The sequence below is a fragment of the Pinus tabuliformis genome, chromosome 5_1, assembly GCF_031772625.1.
Source record: "Pinus tabuliformis cultivar Carrire ecotype Pingquan chromosome 5_1, CPIR1, whole genome shotgun sequence".
NCBI classification, from domain to species: domain Eukaryota; kingdom Viridiplantae; phylum Streptophyta; class Pinopsida; order Pinales; family Pinaceae; genus Pinus; species Pinus tabuliformis.
In genome coordinates this window covers 931,609,264-931,634,959 of record NC_142305.1, presented here as the reverse complement: position 1 = coordinate 931,634,959, position 25,696 = coordinate 931,609,264, and the positions used below count along the sequence as shown (strand labels likewise).

The 25,696-nt window shown below is 42.9% G+C and overlaps 2 protein-coding genes across 2 annotated transcripts in view; both read left to right on the top strand.

Annotated features, from left to right (window-relative positions):
- The window catches only part of LOC149167840 (golgin family A protein), a 101,322-nt gene that overhangs the window by 13,350 nt on the left and 62,276 nt on the right, over positions 1-25,696 (top strand). The gene's annotated exons all lie outside the window — the stretch shown is intronic.
- Positions 18,543-18,974, top strand: LOC149167841 (uncharacterized). Its single transcript, XM_089432624.1, has one exon. It carries the CDS (start codon positions 18,561-18,563, stop codon positions 18,972-18,974), a length of 414 nt encoding a protein of 137 aa, XP_089288750.1. The 5' UTR covers positions 18,543-18,560.

Here is a 25,696-nt window from a genome sequence, read left to right as displayed (position 1 = left end):
TTCACTCAAATCGAAGTTGATCCTTGATTTAAGATATCCTCATAAAGTATGAGGCTATTCCATCTTCCCTTGACATCTTTAGCTTGTAGAGTTCTTGCCTTAATGAGATGACTTCTTCAACAGTGCTTACAGAATACAACTCTACCAGTTTGTCATAGATTTCTTTTGAAGTTTCGAGTTTTGATACATATGGGATGAGGGGATCCTTGATGGATTCTATGAGAATCCTTTGAGCCCTAACTTCCCCTTTCATATACTTTGCAAGTGCTTGAGCATCTTCCTTTGCTGGTTTGGTGATTGATCCTTTGACATGTTCCATAACCTCATTTTCAATGAGATTCAGATCTGTCCTTTTCTTCCATGCAAGATAGTTTGAAGCCCCAACCAATTTGTTGCTTTCCTTGCAAAAAGACATTTTGACAGATTCAGATGTGGACATAAATATACTTACTTGATAGGATGCTCCTTGCTTCCTTGATGTTGATGATGATATAGAAAATAGAAAACTTCTCCTTGATGAAGATAGTTTTCTTCAAGAATGATCCTTGATCTCATAGAGAGGGAGATCTCTTTGGATCCTTTGATGGTGGAGTCTTTGTTGATGAAGATCAATGATGACTTCTTGATGATGTCTTCAATGGTAAGGATCTTGCTTCAACGAGAGAGAGATCACCTTAGAATCTTGATGACAACGTCCTTGGTCTTGCTTTTCTAGGAAGGAACTTGATGTATAAGTCCTTCAACTTCAGTAGGGTCTTTATGGTCTCTTGAGATGACTTGAGGATTCCAAGACTTCTTGATGGTGTAGATTTCTTCTTTGATCTAGGGTTTTGTTACTTCCTTGTTGATCTTGTCTTTGTTGATGATCTTCTAGATTTGCTTTGATGCCTTCCTCGAGATTTTTTCCTTGAGTGTCCCTTGATAAGATGCCCTTCCTTGACTTAGTCACCTTAGCTCTAAAACCATGTTGAGAAATCTAGGGCATCAAGCTTACGTGATTTCTCTTCTCTTAATAACTGCTTGTGAATGCTTTTTACTCCTTAGATTAGGATCTTCTTTTACTTATATTAATTTAGTGTTATTCTTCATCAAACAACTACCAATGCATAAACCATAAAGAGATGAGACATGGAATATAGGCTATCAACCAGGGCCAAAACCTCTCCCATGTGAGAGGAAAACCCAAACAAATTCTTCTTCTTATAGAGACTTCAATTGGTGAATACCAAGACCGATACCCTTGACCTATTTGCCACTCCAAGACCAAGACACGAAGCTTCCTCTTCATCCTTGAGTCAACGATATTCAAACCCTTTGCTTCTTCTTCTTTCTCAGTTATCTTTCAGAATTTCGGCCCCTTGATTTAGGTTTGCAACTTTCGGTTCTAAATCAGAAACTGTAGCTCATCCTCACTTTAGAAGGAGACATCTTCTGGATAACTTGGCTTCCCTTTGACTTGTCCTTCTCCCAATTCGGTTACCTTGGATAACTATAACCTTCTCGGCCTTCCTGCAGTAGATGATCCCCTTCTTCTTCGCACATGTGACAGAAGAACAACCCTAAAACAAACCCAAAACAAATCCGAAAATGATGCTAAGGACTTCGCTCTTCTTCCTCTTCTCTTCATTGATGATTAGGCTCCTTCCCAAGTGATCTTCGCACTTCTTGATTTCAGACCTGCTTGACCGAAATTCTCTGTTCCAAATGAAATCCGAACTGCCCTATTTATAGTTGTTTCCCCATCAATTAGGCCGACTTGTTGGAGGGTGAGCCAACATGTCATTTGGTGAAGACCTTTTATTCCATCTTGTAGCCGACTTGTAGGAGGTGTCTTTGCTTGGTCTTGGAGGGCCTTCTTATACATTAATGACTCATACAAAAATGTAACATGCCCAAGAAGGGTCCTTCATACATGACATTGACTCAAATTGACTTTTATGACTAGATGACAAAACCTAAAGGTTCACAATGGGAACCTTATCTAAAATAAAATTCCTTGATCATGAAACCCATGATTCAAGTACTACAAAAATAATTTTATTTTCTTCTTTTCATCAATTACATAAAATCACAATTACACATGTCATTATGAAGACCAAACCTAGTTACACTTTTCAACACTCCCTCTTAACTAGGGAGATATTGATAATGGTCCTTGGTCATTCTCAATTTGAAGAATTCTCATATAAGAGTCGCATTGGTAACCCATCTGTTTAGCATCATATCAACCAACATTGTTACATAGCAAGGCCTTGACTAACAACTTTATCTCTCCACAAGATCCTCACCAACCCACGCAATGGCTCTACTAGCCCATCAATAAACATGAAAATCCTCCTAGACTCTTACAAGTCGGGACCATCACCGACAAACGCAGAAACTCTGAGATGTAGGTTTCTGCACTCCTGGTCTGCTTGAGCTTAGTCAGCGCCCAAAAATACTCCTTTGGATCTTTCCTCTCAAATTGCTCCAACACTCTCCTGGTGAACTCATCATAAGCAGTCACTTTAGCATGCCCCAACATGGTTAATCCGTGGAACCACCAGTCGTGGGCTTCCCCTTCCAAGTGCAACGTGGCAATCTTGATTGCCTCACCTTCTGTCATTTGGTTCAGCTGGAAATAGACATCCAACTTCTCGACCCAGGCCTTGGCCGAGCTCTTGGAGGACCCATCGAAAGTTGGGAGAAATAGCCTCCCCACCGTGCGTTGCAAGTTTGTCCCCTGCACATAACTTCCTCCATTCTGTCCCTTGGACTTGTTGTTGCCTTTCAGCTGACATAAATCTTTGAAAGTAATGGCCCTCCCAAATTCAGGCCCATAAGACTGATACTCCAGGAAGTAGTCTCCATAGGGTGCTTCCTCCTGCTCTGGTTGCCCTCCTGCTCCAGATTGTAGGAACGTGGGAATGGTGGATCTAGGGGGTGTGTTTTGGACCAATGGCATGTTGGCATGGAGAGATGCATGGTGGTGTGATGTGCCGGACCCTTCTCCATAGTGGAAATCCCCTTGGACTCCTTTTCCCTTGTTGCCATTGCTATTTCGCTGCCCCATCCCTTCAATGTTCCGAGACAAATCCTGCACTGCCTTCAATAGGAGTTGGGAAAACTCCTTCTCCTCATCCCTTTTGTCTCCCTCGTTATCCCCCATGTTGGGTTCCTCTACCTCTGGTTCTGTCGCCACGGGATCAAGGGTGATCTCTAGCTGTCGTTCTTTGCTCCTGTACCTCTGTCTCCGGTATGTCACGTTCTGCCTATCCTTCGGTGTCATAGACTGTGCTGCTCTCACAAGCTGTGCCAAGTCTATAGCTCTGATAAAATTATTAGTAAATAATCAAAGCAAAATAGGCAACACATCACACAAATCGAAATAGACAATCAGACCACGAAAATGCTTCCACAACAACGCTGTCTACTCATTTTATTAAATGGGAAAGGTGTACAATCAAGGTGCTGGAATGTGTGCACCTGGGCTTGCTTTTAGCAAGCTAGCAAAGCCCTCAATGATCCCTGAATCACCCTCCTTCAAGCCCTGTCAATTCGGCCCAACTATTGTGTTGTAAAACCCAGAAAATGGTGTTGCTGCCTGAAATGAAGAGCTGCTAGAGCCCTCTCTACTGCTCAGAAAATTTTGGGAATTTAATCCTGGCCTCTACTCAAGAAACCCAGAATAACCCACGAAGGGTTTGGCCAAAGCTTGACCCCGGAATTTCGACCCCCTTGAGCTTGACTAGCTCTCCAGCTGGGAAATTCGGCCTCCTGAATGATCTGCTACTGAAATGCCTCCAAAATACCTGCAAACCCTGTTAGAAGGCTTCCCAAGCCTTCCCACCAATTCTCCACCTCAAATTCCCTTATCTCCCCACACTCCCGGAATGCCTCTATCAATGACTGCGCAGTCCCTGCGCTGCTGTGGCTCTCTCTACTACTGCAAATCAACCTCTTGTTGCTAGTGTGGATTATGCTGAAGAAGAACTCCCTCCTTGGGCTAGCACTCGAAGTCCACCGAAATAAGGGCTAGGATTTCCGCTCGGAAACACCTGTTGTGCTGAACAACACATGCAGGCCTGGCTCATTGCTCAAGCGTACTCTTGTCAAAGACAAATTCGAAAATGATGAATGATGATAAAAAATGAGAGCTCCTCCCTCTTTTATTGAATTGCCTCCAAGGTTGCCCATGTGGGCCCACATCGACTTCCACCCACCTACTTCGAGCAAATGAAAGCGTATTCTCCTTGTGGGCCGAAAATGCCTTCGTGGTGGCCCCCACGTTCCACCAAAGCCGCAATTTTTAGTTGAGCCTATAGTTGGAGTGTCTCTTAGGCCAAAAATCACAGATGGGTCCCTTAGGCCCCCTTTTTCCTAAGTGAGATAATGTGAATGCCAAAATTGATCAAAATTTCAATATTTCCTTAATGGAACACTAAGTAGGAATATCACACATTGTCACATTGAACTACTCATGTATGCATTTCTAATCTTGATGTGCTTGTCTTAGAGTCTTTGTGCTTCTGTGATATATTAGTGGGAATACTTGGGGTTAGTATGAAATAAACCTTAGAGAATGCTTGAAGCGATAAGGTTTGTCTTGAAGTCTTGCTGTGAGGCTTGGACTAGACCTAGGGTTTGTGGGATGAAACCCTAGAGCAAGATTCGTAGAGCTTGGATGCAAGTGGAGTTTGTGTGATGTATACATGGTAAATCTCCTTGATGGCATGTGTGATGCAAGTGGGAGATCCAAGTGTGTACTTTTTGGTATTGATGCTAGCTTGTTGTGGAGCTTTTAGTGTGGCTAGATAGCTTTGTGGGATGCCTTGCTAGGCTTTTGTATTGCTAGTTAGGGTTTGTTGTTGATGGTGGATGGCTTAGCTAACGTTTGGGGAGCAATTGGAGAGTCTTTTCTTGGGATGAGCTAAAGGGATTTGTTGTACCAGCTTGGGATGAGCTAAGGTATTGTATTGCATCTTCATCTATGTTGTAATATGAAGTGTACCATTGTCCAAATTTATGTTACAAATCTGAAAATTAGACTTGTGTTCTCATTGTTTATGAGTAGTTTCCTAGCTGTTTCTTTATGTTGATTTATTGAGACAACTTGGTTGATATGTTATGTGATTTAGTTTCTAAGAAAAAAACTAGAAATCAAATTTACAGCTATAATAAATCTGCTGTTGCTAAATAAGGCAGAGATTGGAATTGATAAAGAACATGTTGAAAGAACTTGAGAGACTATAAGAGGACAGGTAATGTTCTGAATTCTAGCTGGTCATGGCAAAGGACAAGATGAAGTGAAATCATGACAGCAGACTCAAGGCTGCACTTTTGTGGAGGGGAAACTAGTTCTGCTGTATGATAGCTAGAAAAGATAGAGAAGTTGAACTACAAATGGCTTGGACTGTATAGATTGAATAAGCTTTATTGAAATGGGTTAGTTGAGCTAGAGATTCTAGATGGTTTGCCACCATGTTACAATAAGTTTCTAGTATGTAGAGGTATGTACCTAGAAAAGATAGAGAAGTTAAACTACAAATGGCTTGGACTGTATAGATTGAATATGTTTTTTGGAATGGGTTAGTTGAGCTAGAGATTCTAGATGGTTTGCCACCATGTTACAATAAGTTTCTAGTATATAGAGGTATGTACCTTGTACATGTAGCTAAGATAAGATAAGATAATTTTATTAATGTCCAACGAATGACCACAAAGTAGGTCAATGGGACTGCCGGTTACATAAGGGGCCGTGCCCAGCAGGATAACCAATCGGTTTCCTCAGAAAGGCAAATGCTGAAAGGAAGATAGAAACTAAAAACGAGGCGGGTTGGGAAGAGCGTATGGAGCTCCGATCCCGGTCGCGCCTGTTGATCTCTAGACTGCATCGTAGTATCACTGGTGAAGAAGATCCTGGGGACTCGGATGTGTGAGTCCACTACTCCTAACATCCGAGGCCGAGAGAAAAGAACTGTGGGTAGTTCAGTAGGGTTTGCTGGTTTGAAGTGGTGGGCGCTGGTTGTCTCCCATTGTGTTGTCTCCGTGATCTAATGATTCTGGACCGCCTATCGGGGAGATGCCTGGAACGGTTCTGCTGCTGGGCCCTCGTAAGCAAGGGGCCTCTCCCCTTAACTGAACGAGGGTCTGTCGATCTGTGTGAGCCGGATTGATCGGTACTTGGACTGGTTGATCTCTTAACTCCTCGGGCTGAGGGAAGTGTGCTGAAGAAAGAGGTGATCTGACGAGTAGTGTTGGGTCGGATGGGAGGCTGGAGGATACGCTCCCGATGCTTTAGAGTTTCCTGGATGTAAAGTGCGATGCATCTCTGGTCCGTGTAGTTGAAGAAGCTGGATAGGTTCTGTGTTCCTCTGAACAGACAGTGGAAGCGACCTCTGATCTCATAATATATCGGACAACCAAAGATGAAGTGCCATTCGGTTTCCACCTCCTGTGTATGGCATAGCCGGCAAGTCCTGTCAACTCTCTCTATCTGGTGGTCTGTCTCTACCCGAAGCCTATGTGATCCAACTCTGAACTGCCCGAGGGGGATCCGAAGAGCATGCATCCAGTGTCGAAGCGTGTACTGGGGGCGAACTATAAGCCCGTCCCTGATAATCAAGAAGTGCTCTGCATAGAACGCCATCTTTGGGCGCAGACCCCCCGGGGGGTTAATCCATGTGACCTGGATAAACTGCCTGTAGATGTCTTCCTTGATGATCTTATTTAGTTCTTGCCTGGGGGGGAGTCCTCTGGGGGCGTTCAGGGAATATCGAAAGGGGGGGAGATGATCTATATGGAGACCCACTGACTCGAGGAACTTCGAGACTCCTGTATACCAACACTTGGCTTTTCCTGGTTGGGTGCGGTCGATGGCCTCGGAAGAGCAGTAGGCTAGATAAGGGTACCTTTCGCGTCCTTTCAATGTATCTGCGAAGCTCCGGGCTCGGTGAAGAAAGGAGACCAGTCTGAAGGCTGTCTCAAGGCGGAAGGGCTGTACACCAAATTCGGCCAGTATGATTTGTTGTGGGATAGTATGCTTGCAGCGGATAATACGTCGGAGGAGAAGGGTTTGGACTCTCTCAACTGCTGCCCAATCTGACTCAAGCAAGGAGGGGCCCCAAATTTCCGATCCGTACAGGACCGTGGGTCGGATCAGGGTGTCCATAAGGCTCAACTTTGATGAGATGTCCTGGAAGTGATGGCGGAAACATTGTCTCTCTAAAATGGCTAGAGAGCCATACCCCTTATTGATCCGAGGTTGCAGAGCTGGCCGCATACTGAACCGGGGGCCCGAAAACTGTACTCCCAAGTACGTGTAGCTATTGGTAATCTCCACTCTCTCTCCCTTGAAGAGAAATCGGAGATCCTGAGACTTCTTCGTCCCGTTGAAGACTATTACCTTTGTCTTGCTCATGTTCACTGTCAATTTCCAGAGATCACAGAAAAGGGCTAATGCATCCAGCTGCCTCTGGAGACCTTCTGGTGATGAGGATAAGAGTGCAATGTCATCTGCAAAGAGTAAGATATAGATCAAAACCTGATGAAGATAGCAACCGTCAGACTCCTGTATGTGTTCTCGCAGAAAGGCTTCAAGCTCATCAATATATATCCCAAATAGGGTGGGGGAGAGTGGGCACCCCTGCTTAACTCCAATCGTGCTCCGAATGAACTCAGATATTCCCCCCACAGTGCGAAGACGGCCCAGGACAGACTCGTAAAGGCGCATGACAGCAGTCAGCCAGGAGTTTGAGATATTGGTGTCTTTGAGTCACTGTAGAAGATCCTCTCTCGGGACTGAATCAAAGGCTTTCCGGAAGTCCACAAAGCAGCAGTACACTTTCGAGGACCGGTGGCGTGCTTCCTCGATCACTGCACGGAGTGTAAAGATGTGGTCAATGGTCTGATGATCTGGCCTGAAACCAGCTTGGCCTCTGGCCCTGAGATCTCTTCCTTCAAAATCGTTGGAAAGCTTTCTATGAAGGATAGTGGCATAGAGTTTTGAGAATGTATGACCCACCATAATTGTCTTGTAGTTGTTGGGGTCCGAGGTATCCCCTGACTTATGGATGGGATATATAATATGGTGGGACCATATGGGGGGGAACCCTTCTCGGACCACATGGTTGAAGAGATCTGCCAGATATCCGACTAAGGATCGGAGGCCTTGTTTGATGAATTCGGCTTGGAATCCTTCCTCGTCCGCTGCTTTGCTACTATTCATCGCCCATATGGCTTCCCTGACATCTTTATTGGTGAACAGGTGGCAGGAGAGGGGAGGAGATGTGACTTGGATCTGGGACTGTCCGGGAATGTCGTAAAGGCGGGAGGTGTGAGAGAACATGGAGACTAGGTCGAGATCAGCAGGAGGAGGAGAGCGTCGGGGGAGGATCTTGCCCTAGAATTGCTTGGGGGAATGGGTAAGGAGGGCGGAAAGCTCCCGTCTTTGTTGGGAGATGAACTGTCGTTTTTTGTGACGGAGGAGGCGACGGTAATGCTTTTGGATGGTAGAGTAGGAGGGAAGGGATTGACGGAAGGCTTGGCGGAGATCCTGGTGGAGGAGTTTACAATCTGTATCATACCATTTGTTCATAGGGGAAGTTCCTGTCTTGCGGGAGGTCGAGGTGGTCCGAATGGAGTGTGGAAAGGATTTAAGCGCCGACTCCCAGATTGCCGAGGAGAGACAGTGGTACTTATCTGAAACAGTGTCGAGACGGGAGAAGTCATCCGTGTCGGGGAGGATTTGTCTTAGTGAGGAGGAGAAAATATCGGGGTCGCCCTCATCAAAAAGGAAGATGGTTCTACCCGGGGATCGGGGAGGGGGGTGGGTTGGCCGGGGGGGATCAAACTGAAGAGAAAGTGAAAGCAGTGCATGGTCGGCTAGAGGGATGGGTGATACAGAGAGATTCCGGATAAAAGGGAGCAGTGTTCGATCGGTTAAGGTGTAATCCACCACACTAGCCCCTCCTCCATGAGGTCTACATGTGAAGAAGTGGGATTCCGGGAAGCGCGAGAGGCCGTTCAAAATTATCAGCTCATGTGATTCGCCCAATTGCAAAAGATGCCTACTGTAGGCTGTGATGGGGCCTAAAGCGTCCTCCGAGATTCTCTGCAAGCCTTCTGAATCCAGGTCAACACCCCTAGTGCAGAACACATCCTCGGACCGATCATGGAGTGGGACCTGATGATCCTTGGTACGGGCATTGAAGTCCCCCATAATGATAATTCCTCCCTCAGCTGAGTATTTAGTGTTGTCTGGATATATGTTGGTGAAGGGGTCCCTTTCTACACCGTCGTGGATGGCAAACGGAGATGTGGTTGGGGGGAAGTAACAAACAACAATAAAGATATCCTTCAGGGGTGGGGCTCCAGTTCTGATTCGGATCCACATGTATCTGGCGTACTCATCTGTATTTGCCATTGTGACTCTGTCTCTGAGCTCGTCTTTGACTAGGCACGCTACTCCCCCTGACCCTCTGACCCCCCCTGAACTTCTTGTTTCCTGTCTACATACTAAATGCCATTGGTACCCGGTTGTGTCTGGGAGAGGCCGAATCGGGCTCTCGTGGGTCTCTGTTACTAGAAGGATATCTGCTGACTCAAGGGCGTCGTAGAGTAGCCCAGGTGAAGACCAAAAAGACCCATTTCTGTTCCAGCAGTGAATTGAAATCCCTGTTGTTCGACGCCTCCCCGGCGGACCCGTCATTTGGAACTGCCTGATCGAGGTGTCCATCCTGGGGGGAAGGAGTCTCAAATGACCGCATGGAGGTTCCTTATGACTGCCCATTTTCCCGCTTGTCTTGCTGCAGCCACTTGTTCCCTAGCCTGTTTGAGTTCAGCCACCTGTGCCCGAGTGAGATCCTCATCAAGGAATATCCTGTGTGGAAGGTCAAATAGCTTCCGTTTAGCTCGAAGAGCATATAGGCGATCTGTGGTATTATGGAATCGGATAAATAAGGTGGAATCTTGTCCCAGCCAAGCTCTGTCTAATCTTATATCGGATATGTCGAGGGTGTCTCTCAAGAACCCTGTGGCCACCTCCATCGGATCTGCTGAAGAAAAAGGGAGAGGGAGACCTCTCACTTTGAGGTTTAGCTCTCTTGCTCTATGGGATCGTTCTTCCACGAGTTTGGCCTGTATGACTTCCTCTACTGCTGTGATAGGAGGGGATTTGTCTTTTCCCCGAACCACCTGTGCCCATGAGCTGAAGTGTGTTTCTGTTTCCTGTTTGAGGGAGACCTGTTGTGATATAATCTCCTCCTGCTTGTTCTTGATCTCCTGGATTTCTGCATGTAAAGTTGTCTCTGTGGGGTCTCCCTGCACTGATTTCCGAAGGGACAAGTTTTCCCCTTCCACAAAGGAAACTTTGTCATTGAGTGTGTTTATTTCGACCCGGAGCTTGTCATTCTCGTTTTCAAGGGAATCTACCCGACGAGAACCTTCCTAAAAATTTGAGGTATGCCATGGTACAACAAGGGTTTCAAACATAAGGGACCTTGCACTAAATATATAAAAAAATAACAATGATTAAAAGTTCAAGTTTTAAATCAAATGTTTTGATTTTTTTTCCTTGGAATATAGATCCTTGGGAAACCACCAGTCATCTTGTTAATTCCTGAACCTAGCACTTGGCAATTAGTTCCTAGCAGATTATTACTGACGTAATAAATAAAAGCACAACTAGGTTCTTAACACAATTATTCAGCGGAATAAAAAATATTAACCAATCTCAATCACATGTGACATACAAATTTTTTCCCAATCGACAGTTCTTCATTAACTTAATAATTTGAACCTACTTGGGCTTCCATCTTGGGATAATGGCCCAACTGAGGAAAATACATTTACGGCATAACCTGGATTTGATCTTGTGGATCAGGCCCTAGATCTGTCCTTGATCTACTTGGCTGATCTAGGTCTCCAATGTTGTACCTTCCTTGGACCCAATACACTTGAATATCTCACTTCTTACTTGAGAAAATCACTTTCTCGATGGCTTGTGCTGTTTTATGGTGTGTCTTTCACCTCTACTTGGCCTTGCTTTTATAACTTTTTGTTGAGCTAAATCCCTAACCCTAATCTTCAAAGTGATGGATGGCGGAGATTAGATCTTGCCTCACTTGAGATCAATGGTTAAGAATAAAACATAATCACTAAAGTAAATACTTTACTCTTCTTAAGTTTATTTAATAGCCAAACATTTATGTGCTTTTCCTACGTTAGAATTAGGCTAAGTTACAAAAACAACTTACTCAATAGTTGCGCAACTGTCTTAAGGATACTTTGGGTGAATTCTGCAGGCCTAAACACTTAGGCTTTTGCAGAAGTACTTGCCTGACCTACAAACTTCAACACCTCTCCTCATTTTGAGGATGGTATTGAGTGTAAGGTGGGTGGTATAGACCTTTCTATGCCTAACTTGAAAAAGATATTGAATGAAGCCCACAATATCAAGTGCATCAAAGAGGGATCCAACTCGACGGCTTGATCTTTGACCTCTTACATGTAATTCATAGTACTCATCCACTCATGTTAACCCACTAGGCTTAAATATTGTGATTTAACATTGAAGTTTGAACAATGAAAGCCATGAAAAACATCACAATTCACAATTTAGCTCCAAAGCAAAGCCCAACACCAAATGAACACCCAACATCGATAACTAATGGTGCGATAGTCATGATAAGGATTAAATCAACGATGGTCCGAAAAAGGAAAAAATCATAAAAATTGGCAAAATTAAAAAAATGCAAAAAATTCATTTCAACTTTTTTAGTATCTAAAGCATCCACAACATAAAATAAATGTATTGACACATAAATATGAAAAGAGAATTAATAAATAAGATGTGTAATATGTCTAGTGCTACATCACACATAATAGTGAAGCATGTCCTGAATTGTGAGTCCTGACTTAGCCTCAAAATTTCAACAAAAAATATAATAATGTATTTCATATCACGAGTCATATACAATGAAATGAACCAAGTAACTAATGATTTCCTTTGCCCCTCTTGCGAGAAAATGTAACAACTTTCCCTCTAGATGAAGAAGGTCTTAGGGCTGGCATTGGATTCTGATGTCCTCTAGAAAGTGAAGAACTAGGAGTTGGAGGAGGTAGACCATGTCCTCTACTAGTGACCATGGTAGGTGGTGTCAACTCCTCCTCCTGTTGCTCCTCCTCCTCCTTCTCTGCAACTGCTCTCCCCTCCACTACCTCCTCTAACCAATTAGGGGCCGATTCCATGATAGGCCTCTCGGCCTCAACCCTCCATGCAAAAGTGGTGTCAATCCCATCCAATGAGATGGCCTCCACGTCAGGTGTCCTCTCAAGTTGCCTCACCCACAATCAGAGATTGTAGTAGACATAGACCATGTCGTTAAGGCGCTGGGACTCCAACCTGTACGAGGGTCATAAATTATAAATTAATAATTATAAAAATAATAAATTATATTTTTTATTATTTAATGAATTCAAAAAATTAATTGGAAAATTTTTAACCTGTTGCGCTTCTTGGTGTGTATTTTTTCAAATACACTCTAGTTGCACTCGCATCCAGAGGAGCTACATGTTTGGCTGAGCACTCGAATGGCAAGCTTTTGGAGATTGGGTACTTTGCCACCATAGCTTCTCCACCACGCATCTACAACAAATAAGAGAAACATAAGAAAAAAATTGAAATTTGAAAGTTGAAGCAAAGTATGAAGAGACAATGAAATTTGAAAATTGAAACAAACTAAAGCTTACCTGACATTTTGGTTTTCCTATCATGGATAGCCATGTCAAAGCTAAATGTGCCACTTGCCATCTTGTATATCTCCATTTCTTTAGAAATTTCTGCACGATTCGCTGGAGATGTCACCATCTTCTGAACACAAGTGAAGAATCCATCCATGGCCTCAGCATCAGATATGACACCAAATGAGTAAGAAAATGCGGGGTTCAGGTAGATCCTTGTAGCATGAATGGGACGATGGAGTGTATTGTTCCATCGCTCATCAGTCACTCTCCATATCAGTTGTTGTTTCTCAAACCCCTTATCCCCCTTATCATCATAATAGTTGCGAATGGATTCTTTGGCCCTATTCATGGCCCCTCATATAAGTAGCCCATTGTAGGTTTGTCTCCATTAACTAATCAAAGAACCTTTACCAAAGATTCAGTAATGCTACACACTCTTGCACTCCCGCCCATAAGCTTTTCTGGCATGAAACTAGCTTTGCATATGGCCTTTCCCTTTGGTTTGCGGCTAAATGATAAAGCACACCACTCCTTTGAAAGAAACATTCTTTTCACATCCCACATAGAATTCAAGAGATATTGAAGAGATATGAAGCTAGTGGCAAACCATGTAATAGCAGGGCGCACCAACTCCTTGTTGTTGGTGAATGTTGTCATCAAATAAGGCACAATTGCATGATTATATATAAATTTTGTAATGTTCTTTGACGATTCAATAATATCCTTGAAAAAAGGATTTTTTCCTATGTCCTCCAACATCAAGTCAATGCAGTGTGTAGCACAAGGTGTCCAAAATAAGTTAGGATGACTTTCCATAAGCATCTTGCCAATAGCAACATAATTTGCTGCATTGTCCATTATGACCTGGGCAACATGTTGTGGATCCACCTCCTAAATGAACATGTCCAACAAATCACATAATAAACGTGCATCTTTGATATGTGCAGATGCATCAACAAATTTCATAAAAATTGTCCGCTTTGGACAATTAACCAAGAATTAATAAGGGTTCTACCCTTTTGATCAGTCCAACCATCTGACATCACAGTGCATCCCGTCTCTGCCGATGATGCCTTGAACTCCTCCAATCTTGCAGTGCATTCAACGTTTTTATTCTGAAGAATAAGCCCTCCAAATTCATCATAGGAAGGGGCTTTCCCCGGGCCAATAATAGCAATAACATCATTCATGGGCTGAAAAAATGGATTGTTCTTGACAATGTTGAAGGGAACATTACTCCAAAGAAGACACCTGCCCAGCAGCTTGTCAGCTTCTTCCTTATTTTTTTTTAAGCGTTGACCTGGTAGATAGTTGTACACCAGGTGTGGTTCTAGGAACAAAAAATGATGAGGGAACTATGGGGTTGACTGTAGAAATTGATGCTGAAGAAGAATCACTCTCACCGTCACCTCCCACCACTCCACCCCCTGCCATTTGATTCTTTAGAGCTTCCTCAGTCAGTTTGGTTGTCTCTATATCTTCCAATGATTTGAGTGTAGAATAATAAATAAAATTAACACACATAAAATAATACCAAAAACATAGAAATGGCGGAAAAGGCCTCAGCCTCACTGTATTCCTCTCATGATGCAATCCAATGTACAAATAATGATAATAGTACAAATAAATACATGAGGAAGTTTGTCTCAAGATAGTGCGTCTATCTTGAACAAACTTGGTTGAGATATTTTCTCAACAAAACACTAATCTAGGAGAACTAGTTGGAGAGAATCTCTCATCCTAACTAAACTCCCTAGTTTGAGGAACTAACTCCTAATTCTCAAGATTTGATTTATTTAATTATAATTTTGGATTTATAATTGTTTTATTATGAGAGTGAGGCTAACATTCCCCCCCTCAATGATAAATCCAAAATAAGAACAAGGAACCCTCTTCCAAGTTCTCAAGTTGATCCTCAAAAAACATTTGCCTGAAAAACCGCCAAAGCTGGATGCTGAAGAAACTGCAATATGAAGAGACCATGAGTCAGCTGCATGTCTGATTCATCTTTGAATGTCACTTGACAACTCCATCACGTGCCAAGCTGCAAAAGGATCCAACTGTCCTTTGCTTGAAATCAACATCCTGTGTCCACTGAAAAAATTTGATGAACGCCCACTGGCGTATTTGTTTGTCCACTGACAAAAGTTGATGAATGCCCATTGGCGAATCTGCTGATGATGATCACCCACTGGCTGATGACGTTGAAAAACAACTCACTGTTGCTTTTGCTGTGTTTGAAAACTGCTCATTGCTGACTTTGCTGTTGATCGCCCACTAGCGAATTTGTTGATGCTCACTCGCTGATGAAAATGCTCACTGACTGCTTTGCTAATGTTGTCGAGACTTTCAGTCTGACAACCACTGCCAATTTCATTGACATTTTCCCCCCTTTGTCAACTAAAAGGAGAGACAATATTCTTCAAATTATTTCTGAACTCCTCCCCTTAATGTGTAGCAGTGTTTCACTGGTGTACTCCCCTGTTCAACTGCACGAGAGTACCATCTTCATTTTTACTGTTGGCTACAATATGTGTGAGTGAATTCGATTGTAAAACTTATACAATCTTCTGACCGTGGATGACCATTCCTAGGGATCAATCCATGAATAATTTATCTTCAATCTGGTTGATTGTTGTTGTTTGCTGCATTGTGCTGATGAATGATTTGACTTGCCACAATGGTGACAAGGATGGAGATCAAAACACTGATCTTCCAGATGACCGGTTCTTTGACAATGAAGGCATTTTGGTTTGACTGCAACTTCAGTTTGCATGTATTTCTGTTTGTCTTCAACTTTCTCAGAACTAGCCGATGTGATTTGTGCAAGAAACCTTGCACTGACAAACTTAATGGGCCTTGAATAATCTGGGATATGCAAGTTGGCGTCATCTTTGACATATCCTAAGCCTCGTCGATTTCTGTTACTTTGGATTTCTTCCCATGGCTTGATGATTGGTTTGGAAGAAAGTTGAACTCGATCAGGGACCGCTTTGACACTTGAAGTTGGTTGGATCAGTGACTTGGAATCATCCGCTGTATTTGTATTGTTGAAAGACTTGGAAGCATCACTCTTCTCTAGCAACTCAGTTCTTTGTAGTTGCGACTCCAGTTGAAGGAACTCAATCATTTCATGTGCATGTTGAGGATGCACTTGAATATCAGCAAGAGTTGTTTTGCTGATGTTCATCATGTCACCAGCTGATGATAAAATCAAATTGTTAAGAATTTGGGACAGTTGAATGTGTGTCTCCGTGTTAGCTCGCTCACTTTGAATTCAGGCTTGCTTGTATTGTTGCTTATTGCTGATGCTTTAAACACATGCTAGAGTTGTATAACTTGGTTGCTTGAACTCTTGATTTCACGCTCGCTTGATGACGATCGCTTTGCTTGAATGCTTCACTAACACTTTGTGAATGCTTCAATCAACTTCACACTGGCTCGTTTGTTGTAGATGTCGTGCTTTGAACTTCCACACTTGATTTTGACATGCTTGCTCGCTTGGTTGTTTGAATGACACGGTCGCTTCCTTTGTTGTTTGAATGACACACTCCCTTGATTTATTGCTTATTGCACTTGCGTTAAACACTGCTTGATTTGATGCTCACTTGAAGATAGAATACTAGAATTCACACTTGTTTGATGATGATTGCTTGCTGGATGGCTTGCTTGAATTTGCTTGATTGATTACTGACACTTTGTGCTTTCTTGAATGTACTCGCTGAATGTGATGCTTTTAAAACAGGGAGGGTGTTGAACACTGTAAAAAATGCACCCAAGAGACAAATGACAAGTTCAATCTTGATGACTCAGTTGAAGACTTACTTGACTTAATGTATTCACCTTAACAATTCAAATTAGGGTGTCGGTTACAACTGAGAATGCACCCGTACAATTCAATTAAAAAATGTTTATCTACAAGTGATACAAAAAGTGTTGATGATGTTGATGTTGTCTTGGCTTTAAATGCTTGATTTTGTAGCGTCCTTAACTTGATTGCTTTGATTACATGATGTGAAATGTGCTTGCTTGGAAGATCATCTTATCAAGTTGATGATGTGACGCTTTGTGCTTGTGTACTTAAGCTTGATTACAGGAGCTTGATTAAGCGTTCTTATACTTAAGCTTGCTTATGTGCATGTAGTTGTTTAAGCATAATACAAAGAGAGCGTTTTGATAATCTGAATACAAGTCATGCACACGCATTCATTACACACGGTGTATCTAAGATCCCCTTAGTCAATTTCGGGTGGATTTAGGACTCAAGCACCACAAAAATTATGATTTTATTAATTACTGGAGTACATCATTCTTCAATGTCACAACTTTGTTGTGGAAATTTCTTAATGAGAATGTCACACTTGCAAACTTTGGAAGCAAATTGTCTTCAAAAACTGCCTGCACTAACTCAATCACTCTCAAAGTAAAATATTACTTTGAATTACAATAATGACTTTCACCTATCACAAAAATTCACTTATGACTCCATTACATAAAAAAATTACAAATACTCCTTGTCTCTCCAAAATGTACAAGAAATCACTTTTTACTTCTCACTCCAAATATTAAAACATGTCCTTATTCCTCCAAAGGCTTGATATCACTTTATATAAAAAATCGCTTTATGATGTAACACACACCTTTAATCCAGTCCTCCTCCACGCAGGTTTCAGAAGGTGTAGAAGCTGCAAATGCCAGGTTCATTTAATAGCTAAAGGCATTTCTTTCTTTCACTACTCCTGGCGATTGCTGAGTACTCCAGTGTTTTTCTGCTTCACAGTTGGGTGAGACAATGCCTTCTGCTGCGTTCTAGCTAATGCTACTTAGCTCAATATATTTTGCTTCCTCCCTCATTGCGTGCTTGCTGTCCACTGTAGCCTTCTCTCACAATGTTGCCTTTTGGCTAAGGTAGCCTCCAAGGCTCACACTGTGTTTATCACAGAATTGTATGTGGTTTTTGGTGCCTTCAATGGCTTATAAACCAACAGAAAGAGGCTTACAATACAGAAGTCAAGATTTCAATCCTATGGATTTTGTCACATCACTGCCTCGTATAGTATTAGAAATCTGAGCACAGGGCAACATGTTCTACCAAGGGCTTAAACCGAATGAGCAATATCCAGCAGTTCCCCAATTTATGAATGAAGCATAGTTTAACTTAATGGTCACACCATAAATATATTGCCCGAGCTTAAGACATAATTAAAACCATAACAAATACATTGGCGCAAGATTCTCAAACAAATACTCACAGTTTCTTGGCCTGTTCCAGTGATCGCGCATGCCCAAAGTGAAACAAATCATAAATTCCATCCGCATAGACCCTGACGGGTTTCTCAGTCCACTCGCCCTTCATGGGATCTGGAGATGGGTGCGGTTCGAATCTCATTGGCGGCTCGTAGGCGACCCAATGTATGTAGGGCTATGAAGTCTTCTGTGCAATGAGGCCCGAAAGGAGCTGGCGGTGGCGCTGTCGACCTGGTGACTTACGTAAAGGGTGGCTCGATACCCAACTCAGTGAAAAGCCATGAACGCCTTACACAGAGAATGGCTTGAGGGTTTCAATATGAAATCGAAGTGCTAGCTATGGGCTCATGCGAAAGAGGCACACACCTGGATGTATGAGACCAAGGGTTTTCAGTGAAAGAGCTAGCAAGTCGAGATATGCCCGTAGAGTGACCCAACGGATGTTATCAAAATTTACTAAGTAACTATGCCATACATCGACCTGGTAGCTTGTGTGAAGATTGTGGTGCCTAGCCGAGAAGAATGATGCGCGGGAAGAGTTGGCCACAACAAAAAATCCCCATAATTGTTTATGAAGTGTACTTCATACAATGAGTGATAGAAAGAGCCGAGGGGTCGGGGATGGGAGACTCAACGTATGCCAAATCCTCCCTAGTTTGATCGTCTTCGATCTCGACTACACTCTCTGGCCTTTCTACTGTGAATGTAGATCACCAAGAGAAAATCCATCCCTTTATCCTCAGGCAAAGGGTATACTGAATGCCCTGAAGGAAAAGGGTGTTAGTATGGCCATCGCTTCTCGAACACCTACACCTTCAATAGCTAATGCCTTTTTAAATAAACTGGGCATTACTTCATTCTTCACAGCCATGGAAATGTACCCTAGTTCGACTCACAAGACACAACATTTTCGAAAAATTCAATTGAAAATAGGACTACAAGAGTACATTCAAGGCGAGTTTCATTCAGCCATTAGAGCAGCATACTTTGGTCCATCCATTTAGTCTACTTATGCAGTCAGTGGGGAGACCCAAGTGGTCAATTAGGGGGAGCATACCACCAGAGTGGTTGGGTGGCTATGTGGCAAGTGTTGTGGAGACTGAGCTAGCTAGCTATGAGGAGGCTGCGAATCAGGAGATCTGGAGGGATGCCATGATGGGGGAGTATGCTTCCATCATGAAGAATGATGTTTGGGAGATAGTGCCGAGACTTGAGGGGAAGTCAGTGGTGACTTTTAGATGGCTTTACAAGATCAAACATGTTGCGAATGACAACGTGGAGAAGTTCAAAGCTCGATTTGTGGCATGGGGGTTCTCACAGGTAGAGGGAGTTGATTATGAGGAGACCTTCACGCCAGTGGCTCGATACACCTCGATCAAAGCAGTGATCTCCATTGCGTAGAGATGGCTTGGAAGATTTGCCAGATGGATGTGAAGACCACCTTTCTCAATGGGGTCATACAGGAGGAGGTTTACATTGAGCAGCCATAGGGATTTGAGGTGCATGGTGTTAATTTGGCAACTCAGAGACAAATTCCCTCGTTTGAGAAGCCTTCCTCATCTGGAGAAGACCCTACTAGCCCTTGCAAGAATTTAATTTGGACATGAAAATATATTATTTTTATTATGGAACAACATCTTCACAAAAAGTACAGATCGACCTAAAGGACAAATTGGGCCTCCTCCACCACATATAAATAGACCACATGTCACATCACTTTGGAGCATCATCACACATTCATATCTTCTCTTTTATGGTTCTGTTGTAGCGGCTACAACCACCCTCCAAAATTTTGCCTATGCTTCGATTTTGGAGCCTTCCTTCTAAACCACAACAACTTATCTTGCACTGATCCAGGTACTTGTGCTTCGATTGAGCCTTATTCTTTTCATATTGGCTTGTGTTTGTTCACTTAGCTCATTTTCTAACCCACAAGCCGATCTCCTGACTTGGTCCCTTGACAGTTCCGGGCTTGCCTCAGAGAACTGTGCAATTCTTGAGGGCAACTAGCCTTGCTTTTGGGAATTGCGCAGTCCTGACTGCCAGTGAGGCTTGAGCTCAAAAAATGTGCAGCATTGAATGGCAACCAGCCTTGAGCTGGGAAATTGCGCAGACAGGAGAGGCAACCCAGAGGCCACTAAGCCTAGAAATTGCGCAGACCTCACTGTGCTCAAAACTGCGCAAACCTCACTGTGCTCAGAAACTGCGCAGACCTCACTGTGCTCAGAAACTGCGCAGTGCATGAGCATGAGAGTTGTCCAATGCTTCCTAGAACTGCACAATCTTTCCGGTCAATGCATGGCAGTTTTCCCGAAAAAGAAAAAAAGAAAAAAAGCATCCCTAGGAAGTAGGGATCTATTATTAGTTTCCCCAAGGTGGCACATTGCTATCTTTAGAAGTTTCCGCGAAGTGTCGCTTTTGTCCTTCATCTCAGACATGCTCATTATAAATTCCAATTTGCTCAATTCTATGTAATGGACGCCTATAGAGCTCATTTGTACATTCAATCATCAAGCACTAGCATTCCTGAGTAGATCAAGGAACCTTCGGAGCATTGTCATCGCTTTTCTAGGTGAGTTTTGCTTTTCTATTCTTTTTCTGTTTTTTCTGTCGCTTTTGGTTGTTTAGCTTGTGCGAGTGCTGTTTCACTTGTTTCTTTGCACGACTACTGGCGTTTTAACCTGTTTTAGCTTGTAGAAGTGTGTTGTTTCAAGTTATAGATTGCCTTTCCCAAGTGTCACATGAGTTTTCCTGTTTTTGCACCAACAGTTGCCGTTGCAACAACTCTTTTCACATGCTTCATTTTCCTTCAGTTTAATCAATTCCCGCACTTGTTTAACATGCATGCATCAACACTTAGTCAGATTTGCACTCAGCATCACACCCTCTTTTAGATTTGCTTGTTTTTCACAATCCCCTTGGGCAGATCTGGTTCCCCTTGCCCAGATCTCACTGTGCACAACTAGCTCTACGCAATCAAGAGACTCAAGCCTCTAGCTTGGCTTCTGGAATTACGCAGAGCCTAGCTTGGGCTGGCTCCAACTACGCACTGTGCTGTCTCTCCTGGCCTTCGCCCTGACTGAACTGTGCATTTCGCAGTTCTAGTCATCAAGCTTCTTGACTGACTGTTGGGACTGTGGAGTGTGCAGTTCTCATAGTCAGCCAGTGACCCCTATCAATCAAAATTGCGCAATCCTTCCCATCATGAGCTCGACTTGCTGCTTGATTTTGTATTGAAGTTGTTTTCCTTTGTAGTTGACATTTGCTTGTGATGAGTGTCCTCTCTGTCCCACAGGTACAACAATTGTTGAGCATCTCTCCAGCAGTCGCAGTTAACATGGCATCCAAGAGAGCTGCATCAAAGGAAACCGTCGAGAGCAGTACTGGGGAAGATCAGTTGATGTACTAGTTTATGCAGATACTCAACTATTTATTGAGAAGGGAACAACACTAACATGGCAACAGATCAAAGACATCTTTGCACAATAACAACAACAACAGAACGCAACAATCCAGTGTAGGACAAGGGAAAGAGGAAGATTGTTGACAATCAAGAGGGAGAGCAAAGTTGCAAGATGAAGGCAGATCCTATCCTGGAGAAGGCAGCTTTGGTAGCGGAAGAAAATAGGGAGAAGCAGATGAAGAGAGCAGAGCGAAGGAAGAGAGAAAAGTAGAGGTTGTAGGAAGCATAACTGAAGTTGCAAGAGACAGAGAAGAAGCTGAAGGAAGAACAAGAGTTGAGGAGGAGAGAAAGAGAAGAGAAGTAGAAGCAGGAAGAAGAACAAAGGCAAGGCGTGATGACAAAGGAAACAACGCCAATACAGGTTGATGAGCCAGAACAACCAACAATTGAGGAAGAGGGTGAACAGATGCAGGATCGGGAGCTTGCTCAGCAGATTGAGCAATTGATTGAAGTGAAAGACATGGAGTTGGAACAAGAGCCACAAAATGAAGACACTGACCTGATGCCGAGAGCACCACAAGTCATCTCTCAGTCTCCACCACCTCCAGTGTCAGAACCAGCCCTGAGCGAGCAAGGAGATGCTGTTCTCCTTAATGATGATCTGGTCATGGATGTGTACAATCTATCATTTGACGAGTTGTAGAAGAAGATTATATAGGCGCGGAGGAAGCACTTTCCGGATGATCACGCATCACCTACATTCATCAAGGAAAGGGTGATAGTGTCAGACACTAGGAAGCATCCAACTGCCATTGCCCAAGCCAACTTGGCTTATGTAAGAGAAACAAGCTCAAATGTTCAGTACCTGATGGCTGATAATGAACAACTGGCAAATAACTTGTAGGCTACTAGGCAAGAGGCAGAACAACTCCGAGCATCAACGTAGAATGCAGTTTCCACATTGGGGGAAATGAGGACAATGATACTTGCTAAAGTATCAACACTTGGTGATACCATGTGGAAGCTCTATGATGGATTTGTCACCGTGCATAAAGCAGTTATCCGTGTGCATGGCCTATAATAGCGGAGCAAAGAGTTTGTTCAAACTCTCAAGAACATACATGTTGCCATCGCCCATGTACAAGAGTGGAAAATGCGGTACAAAGGGGCCTTGCTTGACTTAGCAGAGAAGATCAAGCCATAGGCAGAGCTGGAGAAAGAAAAGCTCTAAATGTTGATCCAGAACTACGAGGAGCTCGCCCCATTCATCAGTAGCATACAAGCCTCATATGTGCGGTTGTACAATAGCTTGGATGTCATGGTCAGAAAGCACAGGATCCCATCAATCGGTTCCCTCACCGATGTCCGGTTAGAGATCGATGAGTGCGTGGAGCAACTAAGACGAGAGGCCACCAGGGAAGACTTGGAGTTGAACGCACACAACATGCAGAAGTACATCGGTGGTCTTGTCAAGGTCAACACCATGCTGCTCATGCTTTAGAACGAGTTGGATACAGGTTCCAAGACCATATACCCAAATGCCATGGAGGCAAGAGTCTGCTTCCAGAAAGACACCATCAAACAATTTGGGGACACCATCACACAGTACCAAGCTTGGCACTGATATGTGACCGAGAAGCATCAAGTGGATGTTGCTGAGCTGGACTTTCCCCAAACTCCAGAGTCATAGTGTTGTGTCTTGTTAGGTTGTCTCTAGCCTATTTTGTTTTATATGGGTACATGTGGAAAATGTAATATTATTTGTAAATATGTATTAAGTGAAATTCCAAGTGTCAATATTGGATTTTGGAATATGAAAAGTCATCATGTAATGTAATGTGTCATTTTGTGAAGAAGTTGAAGAGTCATGAGGGAAGTCAAAGAGTCACAAAGGGGAATGATAGGGGTCACCCCACCCTTTGTTATAAATAGAACCTCATAACTCATAGAACAGGATTTTGGGAGCCAAGCTTTTGGCTAGGCTTAGGTTTAGAGAAGGCTTGGGAGTATTGTGAAGAGCCTTGGCTTCTCCATAGTGTAGAGCGAGTATACTTCTTTAGAGGAGCAGGTGTTCTTGATTGTAGTGTTCCATTATTGGGGCTAGTGGTCGTTAATGGTGTATGTATGGATGAAACTTTTTCTTATAATAATAATATCAGTGCCAGCACGCTTTCATGCATATGTTGTAAATGTATTTGGACTATTTTGGTTGTGTTGGCAATGTATGTTATTTAACTTAAGCATATGCTTATGAACTACTTTGTATGCATTTGTGTGAATCTGGTTGAATGTGTGTTGTTGGATTAACTCACCACTTTAATTTGTGGACTATTATGCATTTTAGCTTGTGATGTCATTCCGCTTGTGTGTTCCTTTCAAGCTGCGTACTATTAGAGGCTTCTAAGGGGCACACTTCCTTTTCCCTTCCTTGTGTTAGAACTTTCATGCATCACACTTGACTCTCCGTAGGGTCGCACACTTTCTCTCACCCAAAGTTATCATACTTTCCTCTGCGCACTACCGCGGTCAAGGCATTATGCTACCACACACTGTTGGGACTCCTACTCCAAACGGTGTGAGGTCTAGTTTGTTGAAAAATGTAACTAGGTTAAGTCTTCATAATGACATGCAATTGTGATTTTTGTAAATGATGAAAAGAAGAAAAATAAAATTATTATAATGCTTGGTTCATGGGTTTCATGAGCAAGAGATTTTATTTTTTAGATGGCTCCCATTGAGAGCCTTTAGGATTTATCATTAAGAGTCAATGTCATGAATGAAGAACCCTTCTTGGGCATATTACAAATGTATATGAGTCTGTAGAATTGTCTAGAAGCCCTCCAAAGACAAGTGCAAGTTCTCCTCTTCAAGTTGGCCTCAAGATGAAGTAGAAAAGTCATGTGAGCTTCACCTAATGGAGACACAACTGTTTGAATACATATGTCGGCTCATTTATGGGACAACCACTATATATAGGTGTGTAGGGTATTCACATTTACACAGTCAAGTAATTCGGATATCTCTGAAATTTCGATGACTTAAGTACAGTGACAAGTTCAAATACCTCTGTAATTCAGACAGGAGACTGATGTGATGCATTTAGATCTCAGAGAAGTACAGTTCAGTGTCATAATAGAGAAACACATTTTCAGACAAGGGTATAGAATTTACAGTTTGGTATGGAGACCACAGTTCGGTAGAAGCTACAGTGCAGTGCTAATTCTGTGCTATGATTCGATTCAGTTTTCTTACAGTCTCGTTGCCACCTCAGTTCGTTGATATCACAGTTTGGTGACTATCTCAGTGTGCTCAGATAGGAGATCTCAGTCTATCCATAGTTTGTTTTGGAGCTATCACCGAACTTTGTTTCAGTGCCTCCACAGTGAGAAAGGCTCAGTACTACCACAATATGAAGGAATTGATAAGGACTCAATGGCATCACAGATAAGATCTCTGTGACATATCAATGACGAGGTCTCGGTGGTAACTATGTCTTGGTGCTAAGAAGGTCGAAGCAGAAGAGGAGTCAAGAAGAAGAAAAGAGCAGAAGATAGTCAAGAGAACTAGTGTCTTGGTCTTGGAGTGGCTAATAGGTCAAGGGTCTTGGTCTTGGTATTCGTCAATTGGAATCTATATAAGAAGAATTTGTGTGGGTTTTCCTCTCAAAAAGTGAGAGGTTTTGGCCCTGGCTCATAGCCTACATTCTATGTCTCTTGTCTATTTATGTTCATGCATTAGTAGCTGTTTGATGAAGAACACTAATAACTTAAGAAAAGAAGATTCTAATCTAAAGCTGTAAAAAGTACTCACAAGCAGTTATAACCTAAAGGAAGAGAAATCACCTAATACTTGATGCCCTATATTTCTCAACATACTTGGGACTTCATATCGGGAGATCCCATGAATGTTGGCGGGTCCAACACTGTCAACATTTCTGGCGCTAGAAGGAGGGCCAGATGACAAGCTGAGCCCTTGAAGTCTGTTTTGAATTTCTGCACATATTTCATGACTTCTATCCAAATCAAAACCCCGACATGTTTTTCTAACTCTACTCATTTTGAAGTGCCGACGAGTATTTTAGATGACTTATCTAGATATAAGTTTAATGACGAGGGTGGAACAACCTTGTTCAGGCACACAATTGCCTTTGCTGGCTTTTGTGACAGGCATGATGTCCCATCTGATGATATTGTTTGTGGGTTGTTCGCTTTCACGTTCGAAGGGCGTGCAAAGAAATGGTGTCACACATTGCTTGCAGCCTCTATACACTCTTTTGATCACTTTTTTAGAGAATTATGTCGCGCTTTCGTTCTTTATGACCGT